General features: G+C 39.3%; 2 protein-coding genes across 3 annotated transcripts in view; one reads left to right on the top strand and one right to left on the bottom strand.

The window, feature by feature from the left end:
- Positions 1-20,723, top strand: part of ME1 (malic enzyme 1) — a 226,460-nt gene extending 205,737 nt beyond the window's left edge. For both annotated transcript variants that reach the window (XM_026845283.1, XM_026845282.1), the window contains 5 exons: positions 5,014-5,119; positions 8,120-8,262; positions 10,786-10,959; positions 18,113-18,211; positions 20,372-20,723. In XM_026845283.1, coding sequence (XP_026701084.1) covers positions 5,014-5,119; positions 8,120-8,262; positions 10,786-10,959; positions 18,113-18,211; positions 20,372-20,530 — 681 coding nt within the window. In that variant the 3' untranslated portion in view covers positions 20,531-20,723. The remainder of the gene's footprint in view (positions 1-5,013; positions 5,120-8,119; positions 8,263-10,785; positions 10,960-18,112; positions 18,212-20,371) is intronic.
- A 1,532-nt stretch (positions 20,724-22,255) lies between these two features.
- Positions 22,256-26,602, bottom strand: RWDD2A (RWD domain containing 2A). The gene is made up of 2 exons (XM_026846322.1): positions 26,296-26,602; positions 22,256-24,601 (listed from the first exon to the last, which is right to left on the bottom strand). The coding sequence occupies exons 1-2, from the start codon at positions 26,491-26,493 to the stop codon at positions 23,924-23,926; spliced, it is 876 nt and encodes a 291-aa protein (XP_026702123.1). The 5' UTR covers positions 26,494-26,602; the 3' UTR covers positions 22,256-23,923.
- Between the last annotated feature and the right edge of the window lie 244 nt (positions 26,603-26,846).

Below are 26,846 nucleotides of genomic sequence, written 5' to 3'. Positions count from 1 at the left end.
TCTTTTGTTCAAATCCAAAATATCCCATAGGTTTCTTGGTAAAAAATATTACTGTGATAGAGGCAGTACTTGTCCTCTCCAAAGTAATTTCTGACATTTTCACTGAGTCTCTGGACTTAAGGTTTAATAATCTTTTTGAGTGTGTTTAATATTCTTCACCAGTGAAGATGTATTGAATAGTTTATTCAGGCAGCCTGAATATGTATTAAAGACGCTACGGTTGTCTTCCTGGTATTTTACCATGTAGTTTTTTGGGTTTGTTTTTTATTCAAGCAAACTTTTTATAATGCCCCTAACAAATTACTTATTCTAAAAAAGGTAAGGAACTAATGCATAGCATTGCAAAAATTTATATAACAGAATGATGCTGCTTTTCCTTATTTCTTTCTTGGGATGCTGAATACATTTGGGAAGTTAAAAGCAGGAAGGATATGTAGCCTCTTCTTCTGACTTTACCTTCCTCCTTCTATTGAAAGAGTTTGTGAGTTTGTATCTTCCCCTCTGAATAGCTCATGTCAAGTCTGCTCATCCGTGGATTTCAGTGTGAAAGACTTTCTTTTTGGCTTTAGGGAGTGTCACTTGATACAGGAAAGGTGGTTGTTATACATCATAGAAAACACTGAAACTTAGGACAGCTGCTGTCTGGCCTAGATGAGCCTTCATACTGCTATTTGAAGAATGATGCAATAACATCCTTTGGTGTGAACCCCTGAAAAAATTTCTTCTTTGCGTGGCAAGCATTGAAGTTCTTCAGTGAAACGGTGAGACTGTATTGAGGGTTGGCATCCTGAAAGGGGCACATATTTAGATTGCTGAGTTTTCTGAGCCCTTTTCATTGAATTTTTTATAATGCTAAAAGAGCAAGACTTAGAAGACAAATATGAATGTGACTGAAAATTATGTTTCTACTTAAAAGACTCATGAGCTTCATACACAGAACCACACATCACATTCAAGTTTTTTTTTTAGCATGGAGTATTTAAAATTTTTCCTTTTTCTATTAGAAGAAGGGAAATATCAGTGAGCTGTGTGCCATTTAAGTATCTTAGGATTGTGGAGACACAAGCAGATCAGAGCAGTTTCTGATTTATGCTGCCTTGTGTTGATCCTCTACAGCTCATTTCCTAGCAGCAGATAGAGTACAAAAGCCAGGGTTGGAAATGGAAATGACAGAAGATGGGCTCTGCACTTCTGGAAGATGTTTTAGTCAGAGCAGCTCTGCACTGACAGGTCCATCCACTTTGCATGTCTCCAGTGTCAGGAGGCAGACAAGACAGAAAACCACACAAAACCAGAATTGAGACTTCTGCATTTTGACTGTGTCCTCTTCTCTCTGCTGACTGACAAAAACTCTGTGATTTCTTATTCTGGCCATAGGCATTCAGGGGCGGATGTCTGGAATCTTGTACTAAATGGACTGGCAACCCCTTAGTTTGAGGTTAAGCATGCACAAAACTGAATTGTTTCTTCCTTCCTGCAAGTGTCATTGCTTACCCTGTTGGCAGGGCACAGAAGAAAGCTAGCCATGCTCTTGCTGCCGCCTCTCTACTTTGTGGGAAGCAGATCTTAAGAATTTGACAATTTGGGGAGAAAAAAATACTATCTGTCTAAAGCACTGTCCTCAAAATTATTGGAGTTCTGTAACCATATCGACTGGCTGGTCTTTAAATCTCTGGCATAGATTTTAGGGAGGTGTTTTGTAGCTTCTTTAGGATCACTGAATTAAGAATTAAAATACATTTCTGACAATCTGTTTAAAAATATATTTTAAAAGAAACTCTACTCACTGTAGAATTGTTTTACAAGCATTTTCCAAGCAAAGATCTCTATGTACATAGCTGTTGTTATTTTTGCTAAGCCACAGAATTTAATATTTCATTCTTAGTTAATATACTAGAAAAATATTTACTTGGAGACATGATTCATTCTGACTAATGGGACCAATCTAATTCAGACCAAAGCTGAATAAAGAAATATATTTTATATATTTTAAGTTATTTGGGGTTTGGTTTTGGGTTTTGGCTTTTTGGTTGTTTTCTTTTGTGGTGTTTTGGGTGGGTTTTTTTGGTTGTGGGGTTTTTTGGTTGTTTTTGTTGGTTTTGTTTGGTTTTTTTTTTTGAATGGTAGAATGCCATGTGTGAAATTACAGGCAGATAGAAATTAAGGTAGGGCAGAAGCAAATCCAACCTAAGCTGGCCCATCCAGCTAGAAGTAGTCTCACTAGTCAGTGGCCCCAAAGGGGTTGCAGTGGATTGCATCCAAAGTACTGTTTGGGTACTCCATTGTAACTAATTCAGTGACAGCTGATTGTCAATGTCAGTAGGAGATGGGGCTTTGAATCCTTGGTGTTTCATCAATAAGTGTTTTAACAGCCTGCCATTATCTTAATTATAAAATGTTGAAGTACCTCCTGAAAAGCCAATCAAGGGTAAAAGTGTATAAAGAAGTAACTCTGTTTCATGCAGGATTTTGGTTATTTGTTTTGATCAAAAATGAAAATGAAAGATTATCACTGTTTTTCTCCACTAAGATATCAGCCTGGACTCTAAGCTGTTATGCGCTGTGGAAAAAATCACTTTTTCCAAGAGATCTGCCCAGATCTGCAGATCCTGGAGGTGCTCAGAGCTACCAGCCTGCCACAGCCTTGAAGAATGAGCTGGTCATAGCTCTTGGAGGTGGTTTCTTTTTTCTTGCTAGCCCAGGGCAGTCTCCTTGTGGCTGGATTTTCAGACCAGATTGAAAACAGCAGCCTGATAAGCTATTAAGGAACAAACCCCTCAATAGCAGCCTGATAAGATATTAAGGAATGAACTGAAGAAGCAGCGTGGGATCGGAGGGTTGCCCATGGCACCCATTCCCAGCTCTCCAGGAAACCTGCCTCCAAGTGCTCCATCGAACATTTTGATTTCAATCAACCAGCCGATTAGAATTAAAAGTGGCTTGTATTATAGCATTTTCAGTTATTCCTAGCAACAAGCTTTTGGCCTGAAAGTCATAATTTTTTTTTCTTCAGTGACTAAAAAGAAAACTTTGTATTTCTTCCCTGAAAATATTAAGGAAAATTTCTCCTTTAAAATGAGATGCATTTAAACCATGCATGTAGACTGTGGGGACACCTGCTGGGGTGCTGGGAAATGGCAGACTTCAAACTGTGGAATGATTTGAGTGTCAGTATGCCAAAAATTGTTAATATTGCGGCATTCTCTCGAGGCTGAGAATTTCACATTTTACCCACAAAGGAAACCAGGTGCCTGTGTCACAGTATTCCATGCTAATCACTCTAAGAGAACACTTAAGACCCGTATAAGCACATCCAGACATAACCCTATTAATTTAAAAACTGTATTTTAGTCATGTAAAAAAATGTGTAGAAGAAGAGAAATCTCTGAAGATTCCTTGTAATCATGGGTGAGCCAAGAGAAGCTGACGTCCTGTGAGGCAGACCAGCTCAGTCAGCCCCAACCACATAACAGCCTTCTGCGGCTTCCCATGGTACCCTTGGGATGGGAACGCTTTTCTTGCAGCTGGAAATGAAAAATGGTCTTCTCTCCTGTCTACCAGCTCTTGCAGTGGCCATATGAGGACCAGTAGAAGTCTTCAGTGATAGGACTGGCACAGCCACATGTTGCCACATAGCAGAATTGGGTTCTGAAATGTAGCATTGGATTGCTCGCTTTTCTTAAAATTAAGCAAAAATGCCATTAAAAAAATTAATCCCAGCTTGAATCCAATAGTATGCACAGCCCTAGATTGAGCCAAAATTGTCAAATTTATAGACTTTTGTAGAATCATGGAATTAATTCTGTTCCAGTACTTCAGTGTAGTCTTCATTAACTTGCAAAGATTGAGGACTTTCATCTTATCAGTGGGAAAAGATGTGGCTGGGGAGATGATATATATCTGTTCTGTCTGTTTGGTAAAAATTGCATTTAGAGTTCTGTTTTCCTCATATACTTCCCTAGATATCTGTGTATATATTTATCTGTATAATCTGCTTCTTGCTGTCTAAAATTGTAAGATGTTTGAGGGGCTGGCACCATCTTCTAGATTTGTGCTTGAAAATTGCCTTTGCAGTGATATTTTCTGCAGGCATGAGAATAAAACGAGGGGTGGAGGTGTATGAATTTTCAAGTCATCTGCTGAAATTTTCAGATGCCTGTGTACAGACAGAGGTCCATGTATTTAGACAACTAATATAATTTTCACAAACTCTGACCCTCTTTTCCTGCACTCCACATTACTAACACTGAACTCAAGTCCTGTTTGTAGCCCAGTCAATGTGATACACTATAGCCCTTTTTCCTGCATCTAGCATATTCCATTTGGAAACTGTCTTGGGCATCGATGGGTGGAAATTGCTGGTGTAGATGAGGGCAAAAGTTGTTTCACAGCTGAGTCAATTTTGTTGATGCAAAAACGGTGCATCAGACATCTGGTTAGAATTATTTTTATTCCATCCTTAAGAATGAGTAACCTAAATATGAAAAATGTAGAGCAAAATATAGGCTCCCCTAGTCTATATACTCCCCTCATATAGTCTCTATACTTTTAGAAAAGAGCAAAGCTGAAAAAGCTAGAAGAACCTATTTTTGTTTTGCTAAATCACTCCTCCTGTGCATCCATATGTTTGGTATATAAATATATTTATGCCTTATTGTTAGTGCCTTTAAGCATTTGACCAAATGTTAACAGGTAAAACAGCTTTAAGAATGCTTCAAAGAAGAAAATAATGATGCTTTCATATAATTGTTAATACAGGGGTATTCTACAGCTGTTATGAATTTAAAAGTAAAAATATTTACCTACTGCTTATAGAAATAGATTAGTCCTAAATTATCCTAAGTGTGTTAGCTGTACACGGTGTAACTTTGGTATAGTATTTGGTGACAGATGCAAAAGTAGAAATGAAAATAGGACGTGTTAAACCAGATACTTTGTAAACTGATTATCCCAGGATATTAGGTTCCATTAAACTTACAATAAATATATTTTTCTTTTTTTTTCCGTACTCAGGGACGTGCCTCATTAACATCTGAGAAACAACGTTTTGCCCATGAACATGGTGAAATGAAAAATCTAGAAGATATTGTTAAAGACATAAAACCATCTGTGCTAATAGGTAATTTCTTTTACTTTTAAGCAATGACCTTATTCTTTGTTGGAAAAAAATGGGGATGTGGCTTTGTCTGAAGACAAGATCAAGTTCCTCAGAACAGTTTACCTTTGTGTGTTTTTAGAAAACACTGGGTGCATAATGGACTCTATTAGGCAACTGAACAAATAGTAACTATCCAGGCATGTAACACTGCTTTCACTCCAAGCCATCCATTTCACAAGGGGAATAATCCGACTTGGTTTAAACATCTGATGGAGAACCTTATCACCTTCCTAAATTACTTCTGATTTAATGTGGATGGTGTAATACAAATAACCTCAAACAGTCTGAGAAAACTGAGCTAAGCACATATAAAGCTCTGCAAATATAAGCATGCTGTAGCTGAATTTGCTTTTCCCTCGTATTTAGGTCCTTAGCCACCAGTCTTTTGTGCAGATCAAACCACAGATTTTACAAAGACTTTTTCTTTTATAAAAGCTGCAGGATTTGGGATATCAGTAAAGGATTGCTCTGGTCTCTACAGTATGGTTATTATATTTCAGTGACAGTTTCAGGAATGAACTGCAAGTACTCTTAGATGAATTTTCAAGTCTTACATATTAAAAAAGTTATTTATCTGGCTAGTAAAATCATTCATCAGATGCTGGAAAATCTGAAAGCCACAGTGAAAGTTATCCTGCATTTTAAGAGTACCTTTTTGACTGTGCCTAGACCATGTGGTCCTTGTTCAGTAAAATCTGCTTTTGACAATGATCATGAATGAAGCAAATAAATCTTATCTTTTTCTAAGCTACCATAAAGATATGACTGCAAGAGAGATCAAGTAGTCTGAAGAACTTGTTTAGTGGAATACAAGGCTGAAAAAGCTAGTGGAACAGAAGACTAGATTGAATGATCTGTGATACTTATCTAGATAAAGGCCTGTGGATGCTTGGGGAATGTCTGCTGTCATGAAATATGGATGTTGACTGTATTCCCTCAAAATCACTTTCTTGTATCCATGTTACTTAATGAAGGCTCTTCCAACAGAAACAACAATGAAAATAAATATTGGGTGTTCTTTGGCTTGGAGGACTAGTCATTGGGTATCTTCCCCTGGGCAACAGGAGTCATGGGGAAATATGCTGATATTCCTCCCAGTGTTTTACTTAACTCTGTCTCAGTAAATCTTCATATACATTTTATCACTTGCGATGGCTCAAGAAAAAGCCTTAGTTTAGCTTGAGCAAATGTAAGAAAATGCAATTTTAAAATTAAAAACAAAAAATAAACAGATTATTCAGAGCATTTTGTTTTAACTATATCTGAAGATATTTGTAATTCTTACTATTGGCTGTCCAGAAGCAGTTTTAGAAGGCATTGAACATTTGCCAACTGCAGACTTAAACAGAAACTAAAGTGTGTAACAGGCTCTTTATACAAGTGGGTCAAAATCATGACTGCCATAACTGTTCATCAAACACAGTGACCCAGCTGGTCTAGCAGAGCTTTTGCATCCTTGTCCATTCATAGAAGGTGAAGTACGGAGAGCTCAGATTTGAAAAAAAAAATAGTAGTGTGTGATGGAAATGTTTGAGCAAGAGTTGTTTAAACTTTGAAAGAAGTCACTGATTTACATCAATTGAGGAGTTGCATCTTTTGTTACCAAGGGATCAGAATAAAGGAGATTTGGCCAGCTGCAAAACCAAATGGGTCTTAGTTGTTATTTGGCCCACATTAAGCACCTAAAGAGTACCTAAAGAACCTGTCACAGGGTGCTTGGGCTTTCAGTAGGCCTCTTGGAAAGCTCAGTTTAAAACTGTTCAGGGAATTTCAGTGGGGCACCCACTTCTCCATATTGAGGGCATAGTCTGTGCTTGAAAATGTCTCTGTTAGATGATACCATGCTTCATGTAGAAGCGGTCAGAAAATACTCTGAGACACCTTTAGGAAATGTTAGTCCTGGAGCGTGTATGAACTTATAGACAGCTGTGCGAGGTGATGACCCCTTTTACCTCCCTCCAAGTACCTTGTGCTCTCCTCAGGCAGACAACAAGCTGTCTTTTTAGAGTGAGCAATGTTGGGATGTTCATTTGTGCACAAGTGCCAAAAGGTTAGGTGTTGGAGTACTGACCCAAGAGAGACCCTCTCCTGGGGGAGATTGCAACTTCCCCAGGAGAGGGAACAACAGCTTTTTTCCTGCTGTTGAAACTCTGATGCTATGTGGAAAGCAGTACAGGGAGCCAGGCAGTGGGGACTCTGAGCAAGAAGGAGGCTTCCTTCTCTACAAGCCAAGTAATAGGGTCCTCACTGGACATAAAGATCGTTAGGTTTACTCCAAGGTCTGTTTGTCTGTTTTTCACTGAAGGTGTGGAGAGCAAGGATCTGATCCTTGGATTCCCAACTCTTGTAGGTTAGGCAGAAATACAGGTGTATTAGCATCTTAAAACCATCACACACACCCCTTTTTGGGGTGAAGAACGTAAAAACATCTCTGGTGGGATGGAAAAGGGTGTCTTAAAAAAATTTGTTGCTCTCAGGCAACCCTTAGACTGAAAATTTGGACTATTCATCACCTAAAGCTGGAAATGATAGAATGATCAGCTGTAGAAGTCAGAGATTTGTCATGTCAGAAATCTGACACACTGGATTTGGGAGAAACTATCCAGTCTGTTGCATGAGACTTTAGGAGACAGAGTTGTACCTTTCTGCTCCTTATCAGACTTACCTGCAGGTTAGGTGATACATTTCTATTTTATATAAAAGGCCTGAGAAAAGCAAATTGAGAAATTCACCAAAGTACAAGAGTAAATAGTTTATACCTTATGTTAGGGATAATATTGCAGTTTCACTCTTGCAAAATCTTTTATACAAAACTTTATTTTAACCATGTTAGGAAAAAGGTTGAATTCCATTTTAAAGACACAGGTATGCAGTAGAAGGAGCTCTGTTCTTTTAAAAGAGCATATGTTACCTTGAACTGATTGCGTTTTTCTGCTTGTTATGTGTGTTTTTCTTCTTTAGGAGTTGCTGCAATTGGTGGTGCTTTTACTAAACAAATTCTTCAGGATATGGCTGCTTTAAACAAACGTCCTATTATTTTTGCTCTCAGCAATCCTACCAGCAAAGCAGAATGCACTGCTGAGCAGTGCTACAAATATACAGAGGTAATCAAAGATTAACATCTCTCCAGTGTACATGGTGAAAAGTAAATCTGCAATTAAATTTAAAATGGGAGGAAGAAAGAGGGTGGAGTAGCAAGTACTAATCATGTCTCTGTGTGTAGGTAAAATGAGTTAAGTAACAGATTTTTCAGATTTTATCAAGACAATTTAACTGAAGTCAATACATGCTTACGCCCTCATAAAAACATTTCATAGCTTTTATCGGTGTCAAACAAGACTCATAGTCTTTATTATAACTGAAGCATCAGTAACCATCAATCATTAAAGCCTTATTCCTGATTTTGAACTTTGTGTAATATATACACACGGTAGAATGCTTTTCATTTGAGATTTTATAAATAATTCTTTAGGGTAAGAAAATACTTCAATACAGGAAATAGAATCTTTAAAATAATTCTTTTATTAAGAACTGGGATAATTGATGCCTTTTACAAAGATTTTTATTACGGAAACATAGGTGAAAATTAAGAGAACTGTGCTTGCTTATTATTGTGCTAATGAACACATTATCCTGTAATTCAGTCTAGAATTTTAAATGTATGAGTACTTGACTGTATGTGTTTCATAGAGGATTGTGTTTGGATTTCTTTTCAAATGCAGGGCAGCTTGAATGACAGTTTCACAGTGTTTAAAAGACAAATTTAGCATGCCCGTTCCCCACTGCCCAGTACACAATTACAGCTCAATGCGAGAGCCAGGGAAGCGGCCTACGTGAAGGTTGGTTATAGTGCACGATGACATCTGGTAGGCAGAGCAAAAGACAAACTGAACTATTTGATCTGTCACCAAAACATATAATAAACTGGCCATGATAATACTGAATGACACCAAACCAAACAGAATATTCTTCTGAAAGGCTGAATAGCAACAGTGGTGTATTTTACAATGCATGTTTCCAGTTCTTTAAAATAGGCATAGATATTTCTGATTACAAAGCGCCTCTGAAGTATTTAACAGTGACATTTATAATTTCAGCAGTGCTAGCAGAAATAGAGGCTGGCTTTTCTTCCCCACCTAAATTTACTGCTTAAATTTGAGTGTGCTCCATCCCCAGCAAGGCAAAAGCCAGCCTTTGGGCTGCAATGTGCAATGTCACTCCCCTCATTAGTCCAAAACTGCTGTGCCTGCTGTAGAAATTAATTCTCTCTTCCTGTGAATCAGGAATGATCTGGGGAGAACCTGGATAGTAGTGCCACTGGTGAGTCATCTCTGAGGTGCCTCTTCTGCCACCCTTGAATGGCACTCGATGGTGCCAGCATCTGTTCACATCGAGGTGTTCCTCATCCCAGAGGAACTGTGAGGCTCCATCAGACTTGCAGCTCCCTTGCAGCCCATCTCTTGGTACTCCAGTGGTATCACAACTCTGAACGTGCATGTAACTGAATGACACCAGGCCTAATATTCTGCTTAGCTGATGTTAAGCCATTAGCAACATGATCCCTGTCACCAGGTCTGGGTCATCCCACGGGCTTCAGTTCCTCCCCACAGTTGCCTGATGTGTGCCAGCATGGAGCTACACGTGTTTGAGTCCTGGGAAGAGATTTAGAGGTCCCATGTAAACTGCAACATAAAATGAGTTAGAGCCAGTTCTCTTGTCCTCAGGAGGAGTGATATGGTATAACTATCTATCTGTACAGCTAAATTCTCTAATTCCCCAAAGCAGGCTGGCGCTTCCGTACTGCCTGCTGGGACCAGTCTGTGCATGGTGCCTGGGCTCTGGTGGCAACAGTGCCCCAGAATCTGCTGGGAAACATCCTAGTGGTTTAGCCGTGTTGGATGATCCCACACCAGTGGCCTGAGTTGGTGCCCTCACCCTGCTCAGTACATGACAGTGAGGGGAGCCACAGGGTCCCAGAAGAGGAGGTCCTATCACCAAGTTATGCTATAGATTGTACCATGAGATGATGTTCCTGGGACAACGCTTGTACCTCTGTCATTCTGTTGAGCTGGATTGGGCACAGGGGCCTGAAAAGACTGGGAGGAACAGAGAGTTCTGCCTGTCCTCATAGCTCCTCAGAAATTGTCACATACAAAAGTGTAACATTTAGTGGCCTGTCATTTTTGTGGATGATCTGCTGTTGGGAAAAAAATCCAGCATCGCCTGTTGTTACCATGACAGTATTGTCCACGTTAAGAGTTACAGCTCCAGGTGTATACCTTCTTCCCATGTGCCTTTCTGCTGGCATGGACACACAGAGTGAATAAGGAGTGATGGCTTTCACTTTCTCCTCCTCTGAATTGTGCTGGTAGCTCTTACCCCTGAATAAGGCAGCTGTTACTCTCTGACATGAAATAGTTACAGAGCATTGACAGTGATCTGTAGGATCACCATCCTGATGCTCTTGAGACATAACCAGTTAAGTAGCTCTAACACCTTTTCAGAAGAGACAGCAAATGAATGTAACCCAGCTTCCACAGTGGTAGATATTTAAAGGGATGTGTGAAATAATTCAACAGCATCCTCATAACTAACATGCTTTCTTTGGCTTTCTTGTTATAATTCAGGGACGTGGCATTTTTGCCAGTGGAAGTCCTTTTGATCCCGTCACACTTCCAAGCGGACAAACTCTCTATCCGGGACAGGGTAACAATTCCTATGTGTTCCCAGGAGTTGCTCTTGGCGTTATTTCATGTGGACTGAAACATATTGGTGAGGACGTGTTCCTCACAACTGCTGAGGTACTGTATTAAAAATGATTTCAATTCCTTAATTTAGTAACTTGGTAATAATGAACAGTTAAACAGAAATATTTAAACATTATATTTTAAATGGGAAAATAGTGCTTTCTGTGTAAGGTCTTTATCTTCAAGGTATGTTGGTTTTTATAAATTCCATTTGAACAAGTTATTTTTCAAAAGGCAATACTTGGTCCAAAGGTCATCTAACATAAACTTCACTTTTTGTTGGCAAGGAAAAAAGAGAAGGATTTCAGTATTGTATTATCACAGGTGAATGCACATATGTACAATTTAAGTACATGTGCACATAGGTTTGATTTTAGATTGAAAAGAACTGTATTTTGATGTTGATAGCTTTGGGGTGACTTTTGTGGGTGTTTTTCTTGCAAAAATTATTTTAATTTCTTTTAGCTTTTTAGCTTTTTGCTTTTTTTGAATAAAGCTGGGGTTTTTTGTGGACTTACCTTGTCAACAGCAAAAATGCTCCATTGCCTTGTAGTTCCTTGCACCAGAGTTTGGCACAATTGCCATGTTATTCTTCCCGTTTTCTTTTTTATCCTTTTCTGCATCGGTTCTTTTCTTTCTTCAGGCAATTTTTTTGTGACATTATCCAACATGTGATCTCTCCTCCTTTACCTCCGCTCAGTGGGCAAGAAATGAACAGAGAGGAAACACTTTGATTCTAGGAATCATTCACCACCTACTTCCAGTGATTGTTCAAAATCTGACATCCACTGTCTTACAGTAGGACATGTAAATGCACAGGATTGTACCTTCAACATGTATGGGAGAAGAATCTGGCCTTCATTATTTTAGAATCCCTTATTCAAACAAAATAAATTACCAGCAGTGGTTGAAATGAAATGGTTAACACCATTTTTAATTTATTATTTTTTTACAAAAAAGTAAGTCAATCTTCTTGTAGCTCTTTCTCACTTAAGAACATTGTAACTTTCTGTGCTTTTCTGGGTCCACTATCTTTGCTCCTCATCTGCTATGGCATCATAGCACCCTTACCACTCCTTCCTCTGACCCTTTCCATCTCACCTTCTTCCGACCCTGTCCTGCATTTCCTGTCTCCTTCATTGCCTCTGTTGGTTCTGCCCTTGGCTGGCACCAAGAGCAACGTATTGAGTCTGACAGGACTCAGCTTCCTTCTGCTGAGTGATGTGATATCCAGTGATGCTCAAGCTCCTGGCTACTCTGCTCCCAGGAATGTGCTTCCAAGCCCATCCTGCTCAGAGAGAGCCAAGGCTCAGTACAGACAGTGATTAGAGAGCCCTAAGCAGTACATGATGCCCATGTCTGTGCAAAGTCATTAAAAGCCTGTTGCTTTTAGGATATGGAAATAAGGAAGAAGGCCAGCTTCAGTTTATCAAGTTAATTCTAATTAACCTAGATTCTCTTCAGTGGTAATTTCTACCTAGTCCAGTTCATATAAATTACAATCCACAGAACTTTATAAAAATGCAGCATCCTAATATTTAAAGAAGCTGTGTAAGCATGCTTGGGTAGGGTAGGTCACACAATGGAAGCCTCAAAGCAATGCAATTAGCAACTATCATGGAACAAATAAAAAAGAAAGAGAAAAGTTGCCCTAATTGGCAGAAGTGAGAATGCCTGCCTGACTCAACTCTTGCAGCTTTTCTAAGGTATATTGCATTCCAGGATTCACGCTCCTTGTGTCCTCTTCATGGATTAAAGGGAAGAAAATGGCCCTTCACTGTCACTCAAAGGCAACATGATTGGCAGTATGTGATATGAAGCTTTCATAAAGGGTGAGCACTTGCACACTGCCCTTGCTAGGTTTCTAAAAGGTTTTTTTAAGGTGCATACTGTGGCATCTTTAAAAAAGTTTGCCAGCAGCTTGCCCTCTATAAGAAAGATATTCACAATTTCCATCTTTAAAATTAGTAAAAAGGCCAGACTGTCTCCACTGGCTTTAACCATCTTAGGAGGGCAATGATCCATCTCATAAGTCTTTGGATAATTATATCCTCCCTTTAAATCCTTCCCTGTAATTTCAGTTGGATACGGTGATCCTCACTTGCTGGTCTAAACTGCTGTGTTAAACAGCTGTCTTATTTCATTCTAGAAGTTGCTTCATTTTGGTTTGGGTGAAATGGCTCCTATATATAGAGTGTTGATGGATTAAAGGTGACATATATGGATTGAATGATTTTTCAAGTGGCAGTCCACTAAGTCAGAAAAAAAAATCTATTCTGAACAAAGAAACGTAACAGAGAAGTAAAATGGTATCAGAAATTGTGATGAAGCTTTTAAATCTTGAGGTAGAGGTTTTCTCCTGACTATTTTTGTTAACAGTTTTGCTACATAATTTCTATCTTCTAGTAAAATGCCTAGAAAAGTTTGACATGTAAAAATGTATTTTTTCTTGCATAGAAAGTCCATGTTGGCAGCAAGATCAGTGGATAGCTACTCACCTTAAGAGCTGGAGCTAAGAGCAGTCACATCTGGTCTCCCTACTTGTGTGAGAGGCGGTGTGTGACTGGGGCTTGGGTGAGCTGCAGCCAGTTACTGAGCAAGGCCACAGCTGATGGATTTCAGAGGAGTCTTTGCCAGCAGAAGTGTCGGGGTGTGAAGGCCGGGAGGGCTGCGTAGGCCCTTAGCTGAAATTACAGGACAAAGGAAAGGCAAATGTGCTTTTTGTTTTGTTTCCTTGGCTTTTTAAATGGAAAGATAAAATCAAAATAGTTTCATGTGGGTTTTAAAACAGTGGTTAGTATTCTCCATTTGAAAAGGAAGCACTCAAAATGTTGCAAAATTTAAAGCATCAAACCCATGCATTTTAGACAGAGGCACCTTCTCAAATTGTAGCAGTAGCTTACCTGAAAAAAGAAGGTAAAAAGAAAAAGCAGCCCAGGCTGCATGCCTGCGCCTCCTGTCTTCTTTCTTTGCCACATCCCCAATTAAATCTGATAAAAGTCACAAATAGCTTATTGTAAGTACAACAAATTCTACTTTCAGTGTCCTTTTCTTCCTGCCAAGTAAAATAGAATGTAACTTTGATTTTGGACAATAAATCTAAGGTACTGTTAGTTGTAATACCTCTTAATTGCAGGCAATTGCTCTGTGATGACAAGAGACATTACCTACTCTTCTAAGTCCTACAAAACACAACAAAAGGGACAAGAGAATTACGAACTAATGAAATATTCTTGGCATGTGTGACCTGCAGTTAAGTTACGCCAGAAATAATCTGTTAAATTATTTAATTATAGAGAATACATCCCCCAAAAGCCAAAATACCCCCACATTTGTCCTGTCTTGACTGCCTTTCATTTAGGTTCTGCAATAAGGCTTAGCTAATTTCTCTATTAAAATTTGAATTAATTAGAATTAAAAACATTAAAATAGCCATACTGGGTTGGACAGAAGATCCAAACAGCTCAGTATCTCCCTGTGAAAGTAATCAGTACCAGAAGCTGAGGAACAGTGGATAAATAAGGGGAGAATACAGATGGCTTTTCAGCTTCTGGCAGCCTGTTCTCTATGGCCTTCCTGTGATGGAAATTTTATCCCTGCATGGATTTTTCTTTCATAAAGGAGCCTAGTGGCTTTTTAAACATGTTTATACATTTGAGCATCTTTTGGCAATTGGTGTCACAATTTAATTATGAGTTCTGTGGGAAAAGAAACTCTTCTGTGATTTCCTGCTGTCTGATGATTGGGTTCCCTATAGTGCCATGAGAAATGTTCACCTTCAGTTGTCTATTTCTGTCAGTCTTCTCTTTTTTTTTTTTCTCACAAATCTATTTATTATTTTTTGTCTCCTTGTACAAAAAATAATGATCCTTGCTATTCTTTATACCCTTCATGACTCTATCCCATTCTTGTTTGACTTAGGTGGAGCAAAAATGCACACTCTTCAAAGCAGGGTTACATTGTGGATTTATACATTGGTATAATTACATTTTCTGTGTTGTCTCTTACTTTCTTAATAATTCTAAATGTTGATTAATTACTTTTTCCTCTGCCACCGAACTGATGTTCTCAAGGAGTGTTTTTCAGAGACCACATGGAGAAGATGTCATTCTCTTTGAAAATTTGTTTTTTTGCATAGTTTTTAATGCTGTTATAGGAATATGTTAGAAGGAATAGCATGGCATCTATATAGTTAAGCTTGCTTCCTCTCCCACTTCAAGCACTGCCCAAATGTTTCGTGGCTTGCTTTCTATCAACCCAATCACAAAACAGAAGTATTCTACTCCTAACCTTTTTTTTTTTTTTTTGGTGATGCATTACACTAACAGCAACTTGCTTTTGATTTCTTCAGATTTCATCTTTCCTGCAGAGCCCCATTAAACTGTTAGTAGCAGAAATCTCATGTTGTAAGCTTCTCTTTACACATTCAGATGCACATCTTGTTATATCAAAGGGCTGCATATAATTTTAAAACAACCCGGTTGCTATCATAGAAAGCAAAAACTAGATTTCACGTTGTCTTAGCTCCCCCTAGTGGGTTTTTATCTCTGCTGTATTTCTCAATATGAGATTGAAATATAAAGAAATAATTTTCCTTTACTCTTAACAAGAGTATAATCTCTTGTTACTCTTTTTAGAATTTCCACTCCAAATGGAAAAACTTAACCACACCTATCAGCATGCTGGGTAGGTTGCAGAACATTGTTTCTGAACCTGAAGTTATTACAGTGTTTGCTCTGTAATTCAAACTATTTACATACTTCTGCCAGAAAGGATGATAGCCAGGCATCTCTTCTGATGCAGTCCTAGTTGTTTGCAAGCAGTCTACACATGGTCCTATTTCCCACATGCTACAGGAACTGCAGGAAGCAGTTTATGCTCTTTCAAGTATCTTCCTAGTATGTTCCCTCAAAACTGTACTTCTTGCTTTCTCTTTGGACCATGTTATCAGTTTCATTTCACAGTGTTTCCTGGACTTACCTGGTGTTTTCAGAACCTCTTGATGGGTGATACATGGCTCCACCAGATGCTATCCAGACCAGAATTTTCCTTCCATCCACAGAGTACCCCTACAGGTCACATCATGCAGTAGCATCCCTACACTTCTGCATCAGTCACTGATTGGTTCTAACCTTTTGTTATCTAAGCTCTAATTGCACAAAAATATATTATTTCTCCGGTTGGGAACACTAAGTGTGTTGCTACATTGCTCTTCTATTTTGCATAAGAATGGTCTTTTGGAACACATCTCCCTGGTGTCCCTTCTTGGTCCACAGTGTGTCATGGTTTTGGGAGGAGAGGGGACTAGTTTCCTTTTGGATGAAACTAAATGGAAGAATACACTCCAGGAGCAAGCCTAATGTACTAAATATCAATGGAAACTGCTTATAAACTGTAATAAATTTCAGAAGTATGAGCTTGCAGTGTACAAAGAACCTCCTTTCCTTGTGACTCTTATGTGTTCCTAGCTGTTTAAAGGGCAAGTGACATCCCCTCCCCAGAGTAATTTCCTTTCTGTCCCAAAGCAAGATATTTTGAAATTTGGATTCTGCTGATGCAAATCTCTTAATGTTTTTTGATAATTTGTTTTGAAAATCGTAGTCGAGAATGTTAGTGAAGGCAGCTATTAAAGACTGAATAAAGTCAGACCATTTTTAATATATGAATTTTATGCTTAGTTTGCTTAGAAGGTATTTAGATTTGGTTCTAACTAGCAGCTCCCTAGAAGATAGAAAGGTTGGAAGTTAAAGAAATGAAACCTTCAAGTCCACCAAAGAGATTACAAGGTGGAAGACAGGTTAGTGAACTGGCATCAGCATATTCTCAGGCTCAGCAAATCCCAATCTGGATCACCCTGAAAGGTTATTTTCTATTTCAGATCCCCAAATGACAAATAAATTGTAGCTAATGATAGCAGAAATATCATTAGATCCAAAGGCAGCCTTTGCTTCTTAAAAGGTATCTGTTGCAGGAACAAAGAAAGTTTATGAAGTAAGCCCGCAAGCAGTTTATCTCCTCACTCTGCAGGGAATGTCCTCACACTTCATGGTAATAAAAGGTTTTTCAAATGGCTGATGAGTTAAACAGTAAACAACTTCTGTGGTTGACCACATGTATTTTTATGATCTCATACAGGCTAGATATATAGGCTGGATATACAACAAACCTGCTCAGACACCAGTAATTTTGTTCACATTATTTTACGCTTAAGGGTTTCAGCTCTGTTCACTGCACAGGATGACTTGACAACTGTTAGAATAACAGGTGCTTCTTTAATCTTAGAAGTCTTTGACCCTAACAACAGTTGATGGCTGGGATTTATATCTCACAGTAAAATATTTGCTAGTTTATGTGTGTCATGGACTTACTCAAGACTTGAAAAGTCTTATTGTCTGAGTGGGAAAAGGGCATAACTCCCAAAATCTCTAGTTCTTGTGTAGCTACTCCTAATGATAAAGATGACTGTAAAAACCACTGCCTAGGTGGATTAAGCAGTGTATGCATGATTTTCTGAGGCAGAACAAGCCAGCAGTGTGCCCAGGTGGCCAAGAAGGCCAATGGCATCCTGGCTTGTGTCAGCAATAGCGTGGCCAGCAGGGACAGGGAAGGGATCTCACCCCTGTCCTCGGCACTGGTGAGGCCGCCCCTCAATTCCTGTGTTCAGTTTTGGGCCCCTCACTCCAAAAAGGCCATTGAATGACTCGAGCGTGTCCAGAGAAGGGCAACGAAGCTGGTGCAGGGAGCGGCTGAGGGAACTGGGGGTGTTTAGTCTGGAGAAGAAGAGGCTGAGGGGAGACCTCATCGCCCTCTACAGCTCCCTGAAAGGAGGGTGCAGAGAGCTGGGGATGAGTCTCTAACCAAGTAACAAGTGATAGGACAAGAGGGAATGGCCTCAAGCTGCACAAGGGCAGGGTTATCTGGATATTGGGAAGTATTTCTTTCCAGAAGGGGTTGTTGGAATGGGCTGCCCAGGGCAGTGGTGGATTCCCCATCCCTGGAGGGGTTTAAAAGTCGGGTTGACCCAGTGCTGGGGGATATGGTGGAGTTGAGAATGGTCAGTGTGAGGTTAATGGTTGGACTGGCTGATCTTCAAGGTCTTTTCCAATTTTGATGATTCTGTGATTTCTTTGTTTAAGTGTAGATCACTGTCTAATAAAGCTACAGCTGCATCTGCATTTCAAGTTAAACGTGTCTGCTTCATTTCTAGGTAATAGCTCAGCAAGTTTCAGATGAGAATTTACAGGAAGGTCGTCTGTACCCTCCGTTAGTCACTATACAGCACGTGTCGCTGAAAATTGCTGTGAGGGTAAGTCATTTCAGTCTTTTGTGGCTTTTCTTCCTACACTATCTACATAACTGAGCGTTTGACTTGGTCAACTAATGCACCTTCATGCAAGCTGAAGCTGGTTTGCATCAATCAATCTTGGGCAAGTAGCAGTTTTAAAATTAAATTCATAAATGTAATCCAAGTACAAGAAGATATGGAACTATAGCAAGTGTTTATGTCCATAGAGCCCAAACTGTACTGTCCATCAGTTAGGAGCAGATCCCCAGGCTTACAGCCATGCGAGCTGCGCAGCTGAAGGCTTTTGGCCCTTCATGATTATCGGTTCTGTGTCAAGAAGGTAAATATTGCCCCTGTGTCCAGGCACTATTCCCTTTTGTTCCCATCCTTACTCTGGCCTATCAAAATAACTAATGACAGGGGATGCTTTTTGTTTGTGGGTCGGGTTTGGGTTAGGGGTTGCCCGAGTGGTTGGTTTTTACTGGCAAATGCAGAACTGATGCAGATGGATTTTCAGGAACTGACATAAACCTGCAGTTTCCCAGGAAATCTGACTGCCCTGGAGAGAAGAAGAGGACGCTTTCAAATAATGTATTTATCCCAGTTCCTCCCTTGTTCTGTTTTTTAGGTTGCTTTTTTCAGCATTTTAGGAGGTTATTTTGCTGATCTTCTGTGACCTTTTTTGATCCAATTACTGTTTTCTCTCTTGGTCATCTTACTGTGAATAATTCCACTTAATGCATATTCTTCTGAAAGAATAAGAGGGAGCCCTCATGTGTGAAACAGTTCCCCTAGCTTCACTCATTCTGTATATTTAAAAAAAGAAAAAAAAAAATCCTTATCACATTTCACATCTTCTTAGGCAAGTAGTAACTCCGTTCTGTGGATGTCAAAATGTTACCTAGATTCCTCAGGCTAAATCAAACTGTGTTTGGCAGAAACACAGTGATAGAAATTCCTCCTCTGCTTGTGTGTATTATATAAAATACAAAAAAGGAGAATGTTTCCAATGATTCTTTCTGCCTGATCTCTGTTGAAACTTTATTCCTGGAAATACCTGTTCTGGCTGGTACAGCCCAAGAGGTTTAACGGCAGCCTCTGCCTTTTCCAGGGGAGGAACACTATCAACATATTTTTGAATACCAAGAGTGGAATATAAATTCAGACCTCATTCAACCATGATAATTAATCACACAGACAGACACAAGCGCCCAAAGTGCTTTTCAGTCAAATCCATTTGGACTTCATATTAATCCTAGAAAGGAAGTCTAAATCTGGTAACTTGGGGTCTCTCTCAGCTTCTCACCAAGATAAACATTTGTGTTTTAAAGGGGAAGAACTAAGGAGAGCAGGAAGGAGACTGTCTTGCTTTTATTCAAAGTAGGAGTGTTTGTCAATTTGCCAAATACAGCTTGAAGCAGATCTTTCCAGAGTGCTGCTGCATAAAAACAGTCTGTCAAAATTCTTTTGTTTCATAGATGAACGTCCAGTCTAAAGATACACATTTCTCAAGTAGGTGTTCTTCAGATGTGAGAGGCTACTTTGATGTGTTGAGTGGGCTCCAGCCTCTTCTAAACTTCATTTTTGTTGCAACTATGCTTGTGATGCATAATTGATTCACTTAGTTATGGTTTGGGTAAGGAAAAAGCAAGCAGATATTTGTATTTTCCTCAACAATCTCCAGAATTAAACCTCTGCATTGCATAGGACTGATTTTTTCTCATGAGTTTACCTTAAGAATTATATTATCAAACTATGGCAAATAATAAACATGTACTGTGCAGGGAGCATGGAGGCTTTGAACAAATCACACTTTTCTTACTGTGCTTTGAAGAAGATGGTAAACCAGGGGAACCTGATGATGGAAAAGCAGATATTGCATCTCAGTGCTTGAGGCTTGTGGAATATTTGATCAACCGCTGCACAGTAAAAGCTAAGATATTACTAGGTGAGGAGGAGCACTGTATTTGTAACAGCGACTCACTTAAATGCAAACATCAGCCTGTTCATAGCCTTGTTCACTGCATAGTAGCCCAGATCCAGTGTGCATATAGGTGACTGTCAGCACCCCAGAAGATGAAGTCTTACCTTGATTTTTGAACTAATTCCTACTTTTAAATCCTGTTAAATGTATTCAAATAGTTTACCAGCACTAATTAGGATTTTAATGCATATTTCTAGATCGCAGAAGCAGCCTACAGGAATAACACTGCCTCCACCTATCCTCAGCCCAAGGACCTAGAAGCCTTCATCCGCTCTCAGGTTTACAGTACTGATTATAACAGCTTTGTGGCTGACTCCTATACCTGGCCTGAAGAAGCCATGAAAGTGAAACTGTAAATATTTAATGAAGAATGAACAAACTAGCAGCACTTAAAAAGCATTAAAATATTCAGAACATTTCTGCCTAGGAAGCCTAAGAATAGCTGATTTTTTAAGATGCAGAAAACTTTTTCTAAATTACAATATTTGGTTAGAAACTCAGATCAAGAAATCATATTAACTATTCATCAGAAAAATAAAAATTAATCTGGAAATATATTTGTGTTGTTTGGTTATTTGGATTGTTATTTTAATTGAGATATCTGACACTATAGTTTGACAGATCTTTCTGTTATTGAAATAAGTGGTTGTATTTTGAGTTGAGAATTTTGTCAAAACTGTCAGTGAGAACTTCAGACAAACGGTACCATGGAAAGATAAGAAATGCTTACAATGACTCTTAAATCCATTACAGGTCACAATGTAATTTGCATAAATTGTCAAGCTACTATTTTAAAAAAATTCCAAAACTTTAAACAACAGTAAGGTTAGAATATTTTCCTCCAAAGAAAAGCCTTATTGCTCATTCCTGTGTGGAGCAAAGGAAATTTTCTAACAAGAACTGAACTGCATAACCTCTTGTTCACATCTAATTAGAATATTTTAACATTACTTACCTAAGCTGAAGGCCTGTAAATGAGTGAAGATTTCATTCCCCAACCAAAATAACTGTTGTTCTGATACGCTGCAATTGTTTGGCCTAAAGTTCACAGAAGTGCTTGGACTCCATGTTCTTGACAGAAGGAGAGTATCAGAATGTTATGAATAGGCTTCTTTTTGACTAATTTCTTAGAAATATCAGTTACTTGGCTAGTGGTAGGGTTTTTTATTATTAAACCTAATGAATTCCTATAGTATTTGAAGCCAATGTATTTTTAAACACACATTGTATGTGAAAAACTATTATTCCTTATAACAAACTCGCAAGTCACCCACCTGACATCTACCAAATGAGTAACTATTATGGGGGGAGCAAACCCTTTTTTTTTTTTTTTTAATATTAATGGATTATTTCCCTTGCTTACTACTATTTGAACAGTCTGGTTAGTTCAATTTCTTCATTACGGTCTTTAAAATAGTTTTTACAACTTCCATTCATAATTCAGCATGCTGAATATGTTCATCTAACACACATAATTTCAAGATATATTCTTACTTTTTTTTAACCCTTTCTCATCTCTCAACGTGTTATCAAATGTGACACCTGGCAGTGACCCTTATCTTCTACAAAAAAATTATTTCCTCTGCAAACCTCACTGGAAGCATCCAGGGACCTGCATTATTCTGGGTTCATAATTAGCATTTCCAGAAATAAAAGTCATGGGTCTGCGGTTTTCCTTAGAGGACACACGATTGGATTTTACTATTGGTGTCTTCTTCCTTTAGAAAAAATGAACAAACAAAGCTTGTGCTCAGAATAAAGATTTAGACAGCTCTAACTCTGAACTGACCATCCTCCTGCACAGACTCTCTGACCTATGCCGGTGGTTCCTTTTCCATTTCTTTCTGGTTGAAATCTCATGGATAAGGCCTATTTCTAAACTGTTTTGTTTTGCTGCTTTAAAGGAAAAAGTTTATCACTTGGCAACTTCCCAACAGGACTGAATGCAAATTGTTTAACTGTTTTTGAGTCATGATTGCACTCATACATCAATGTTCTAAAAAAACCCCTTAAGATTTATTAGTTGTTACAGAATTACCACTCCAAGAAAAATGTAATACACTTTCTGGACAGTTCTGGAAACAAAGTGAACATAAACTTTTTTTCTACTATCATGCTGTAGAGATTATCTTTACAAAACCAAAAATTAACTTTACTTGCCCAGCCCCTCAGTTCTGCCACAGCTGCAGACTGCAAGTTCTGCATTCAGAAAGAGGAGAGGCACTTTCTCCTTCATTGCATAATGGGAACCTGTCAGCATTTTGTGCCCTACTGTGCTTCTGGCCACAGTTAGGATCATACAAACAATATACTTACCATAGTGAAGGAATGTGTGTTTATCATCATTCTGGGCAACCAGAAACACTGCCATCCTCTGTATTTCAATATATTACTATTATGAGAAGAGTATTAAAACACTTGTGTTTTATTTGAAATAATATCTGTTATTTTTGTAGTTGTCAGCTGGGTGTACTAAAACACAGTCTTTAAATAGCTGCTGTTGAAATGGCCTCGTTTTTGGATTCCAACAGCCAAACCTCTCCAGCTCAACAGTAAGACTGCTTTATTTGCTTGGTTCCAGTTTTCGTATTAGGGTGCTCAGTGACAAAGTGGAAGGTGGTAAACTGCTGGTTCTGAGAGCACAGCTACTGGGGACTTTGCAGTCTTCATCTACACATTATATTGATGACTTTAAATATGATAATCCATTATAAACTGGACGACTGAATTGCAATTCACGACCTAAATATACACTCAGCACATGACCCTGCAGGGAAGCGCCGCCTAATGAGCCATTAATATCACTTCCTGTTACAAGCTGCTGGAAAATTGTTTCTCAGTACTAATCTGACACAGAAAAGACTGATAAAATTATTTTTATTTAAAATACAGTTTTTCCATTTTTCTGTATTTTACATGCATTTCCTTATAGTAACATAGGGGAAAACCAGAGGAAACACTAAACTTTGTGTCATCTTACACATTTTAATTTCCAGGGCGCTTGGCCTAACAATGTAAATATAAAATGCCATGAGTTGAGCAGCTGAAAAGTTACTATTAACATAACCAGACAGTAATGAGATGATAGAGGACTGCAAAAATTGTAGTACTGACAATATAATTGTATAGGTACTACCCAAAGCATACAGTGGATGGGGCTTCTTTCTCCTCCCCCCTGCCCTTTATTTAAAAACAAAACTTGGTCCTGTGGTTGGACACACAAGTCTCTGCATTTCATGGATTAATTCAATCAAGTGAGAGCAGTTGCTTTGTGAAGCAGTGAAAAGCACTGCATACACTAACTCCTGAATGTAGTGGGGAGATTTCCTTGATCTGGGTGTGCTTTTGTATTAGAAACTACATTAATCTGTGACTGCAGCCACTTTGGTATCCCACAGCTGTATGCAGAAGTTAACTAAAGGTCTGTGCTGCAGCTTAGTGACCCACAGCACAGTATAGATGAGGAGACAGAAGTGTGTAATTCGGGATACTATGGTGTGGGATGTGTATCATCTTGCAAGCACTTTGAAGCATGGCTCGTAGTGACAAACGCCAATTTTAGTGTCTCAGAAAATAAGTAAACGCCTCTCAAAAATATGTGGCAGTTCAGAACAGAACCTAAGATTAGCTACTTGAACCATTCTTGTCATATGTTAAAAGTTCCCTTTTCACAGTAGCTACAAGGCACAATATTCAATGTTAGTGTCATCTCTTGCTGTCCAAAATGAGAACTCCTTACACAGTTTCTCTTATTTGTCTGAAAGTTTGCCTTCCACACCAAATAAAATCTGAAAAATATGTCCACTTTGATGCTGTTTCAGGAATTCCAGGAACTGGCCAAGATCCATGTGATAGTCATTCCTCAGGCCATAATCACCATGTGCCTGAAACTGTAGGTCTTCAAAAGCATGAAAGAGACGAAGATTATCGACATTTCCTTCTGTTTCTATATTCTCCACATGCTTGCATGAAATATGCTTCCAGTTGGGATACCTAATAACACGCCAGAACTCCTCACAGTTTTCTCGGAGTCCCTCCACACAGATGACACCAGGTTTCCCTGTTAGGCAGAAGCCAGTCAGATTTAATTTCTTTGCACAGTCAAAAATCTTCTTCCTCAATTCCTGCCTATATATATGATGGCTGTAGATCCACATGCGATGCAATGTTTCTTTAACTACAGCTTCTTCTGAAGCACTTTCAGAACAGATCTGACCGTTTTCCAAGTAAGGCAGGCTGTTGTCTTTCACCCATTGCACAGCTTCATATATACACAGTTCACCTGAATCCAGAGAGCTGATGTGAGAAGTGAGAGCAGTGTTGAGCTGCAACTGTTGCTGTCTGTGCAGTGCGTTTGACCTTGCAAAAAGCTCAGGAGCTACCTGAGGATACATATGAGGCAGCAGTACCTGCAATTCCACTTTCACCTTAAAAACAGAGTACACACACACAAACAGAAAATGAATCCTGCATCTATTGAAATACATGGTAGGTGCTTCTTCCCTGTCAAAGGCAGATTACAAGGAGATGACTGGAATTACTTCCGCTTTCCTTTTGTCCCTGTAACCCATTCTTTTGCTTGCTCTTCTTTTGTTGCACCATGCTGACTTTTGCACCATATCTAATGTTATCAAGGCTGTTCTCTTCTGCTGTTTACAGAAATAATGCCTTGGCTTGAAAAAAGGTACCCACTTACCCCCAGGGATATTTCTAGTGCATATTCTCAGCACATGCTCAGTGTTGCTACAGCAATTAACTACCAGTCTGTCAGTCATGTGGCTTTTGAGAGTCTTGTCCCTGACCAAACCCACATCTCATCAATGAACTCAGCCCAGTTGCTGGATCTACCCTAGGAAAACAAGGCCAAGAGTTATAGAAAACAGTGAACTGTAAATATTGTATGTAAAGCATTAATATTATTTTAAGCAAGTATTCACCCAAACAGAGGTAGCATTCTCAGGATTATAGGGGATAAAAAGATTTATGTGCACTTTAGGCCAGGGAAACCTCTAGATTATCTTGCCTGATATGCAAACCATGGGCTGTGGCTGTTGAATTTCTCTTGTTTATTCCTAAAATGTCTTAAAATGGAGCACCAGTTCTTTGGATACTGAAGCCTATCTCTGGTCCAGGAACCCAAGAGGATTCATGTGTCTTCAGTGCTTGAGGCTGCTGTATACCATTAGGGGACTTTCACTACAGTATACAATCATATGATTTGTCCTGCAGAGAGAAGTGAATCGTGGTATGACTATCTTTCCAAGTCCCTTGACAATATGCCAGGAAACAAAAAAATCTTCCTGCACAAGCCCTCGCTGCACAGTTCATAAAATTTCTCTCTGGAGGCTGGTGAAAGGGTGCATTTTAGAAAGATATCTAAGCTTGTGCCTAAGTTTACAAATAATCACAAGGCCACTTCATTACCAGTAAATTGTTCTGATGTTTAATTATCCTTACTCTGACGAAAATGGCTTCTAGGTTGAGTTTGTTCTCAATTTCCAGTCAGTGCATTATTATACACTCAGACCTATGTTCTTCATGAAAGTATTTACATCATTAGTTGTCATGTGTAACCTTTTCTTCAATTGGTTATACTACCGGAACGCCTTACCCTGTAAGTTTTGTTTCCCCATTTATAGGCTGGTTTTATTTTAGTGCGTGTGACTATTAACAGTATTCTGCCGTTTAGGGCTATTTTTACATTACTGTGTAAAGACAAATCAATGAGGGGTAGGAGGGAGATATAATAGGGCAATTTTACTAGAATAATTTAAAGTCCAACATACGTATTCCCATGCAGGGAGCATTGTCTTTGTAACACACAACTCTGTAAACCAGTAAACTTAACCCTCACGTAAGCACAACCCTAGCTAAGCCCTTGGGAATGCTGTATGTGCCACTGATGCTGGCTGCCTATTCCCATCAGCAGTTCTATGAGCCTTTCTTGCCCAAAGTTAAGACTCAAATAAATAACAAGAAAACAAGATTTCTTTGCTAGTATTGACTTTTCAAACAACAAACAGAAACTGGGTGGTTTTTCTACTTTTTTTCAGGGCAGAGTTTTTAAGTGTGTGACCAGAGGGTAAAGAAAACAACACATACGAACAGTGGAAGTTCTCACCTTTGCCTCCCCTACATCAATAGCGATTGAATATTCGAGCTGCGGGGGCAGAGCTCCATCAGTATTTCTCAGGTAGCGCTGCACGCTGGGCACAGCATCCTCATCCAGATTTATTTCACCTTTTTTGGGAAACATTGAAAGGAGCATTTCCACTTCCAGCAGCTGGAGCTCCAGGCATTCTTTTACTGCGACAGCCATTGCACTGTACTCTGCACACACCTAGAACAAGAAGCCTGGAGTCAAACCCCGGGGTTTAACACGCAGGTTTAGCACACGCCGCGCGACCGCGCTGAGCTCAGCTGCCTGGGGCGGGGTGGGTGCGCGTGGGGTCCATGCAGGGCACCTTAGCGTAGCCGCGATCCGAGCAAAACATCCTGGCGATGCTGCTGGCGGCTTCCCTGCGGCTGCAAGGCCTTGAAGAGGGAGGACAGTCTGCTTCTGGAGTCAAAGTTAGTATGTGGAGACGTGGCCGAGCGCACTGAGGGGATGATGTCACCGTGAGAAATGGCCAGCCCGTCGCAATAACTTCGTTAGGATCCCTGTATTCAGCC

This window comes from Athene cunicularia (genome assembly GCF_003259725.1).
Source record: "Athene cunicularia isolate RWA chromosome 3 unlocalized genomic scaffold, athCun1 chr3_part1, whole genome shotgun sequence".
Lineage (NCBI taxonomy): Eukaryota > Metazoa > Chordata > Aves > Strigiformes > Strigidae > Athene > Athene cunicularia.
This window is presented reverse-complemented; position numbering and strand designations above follow the sequence as displayed.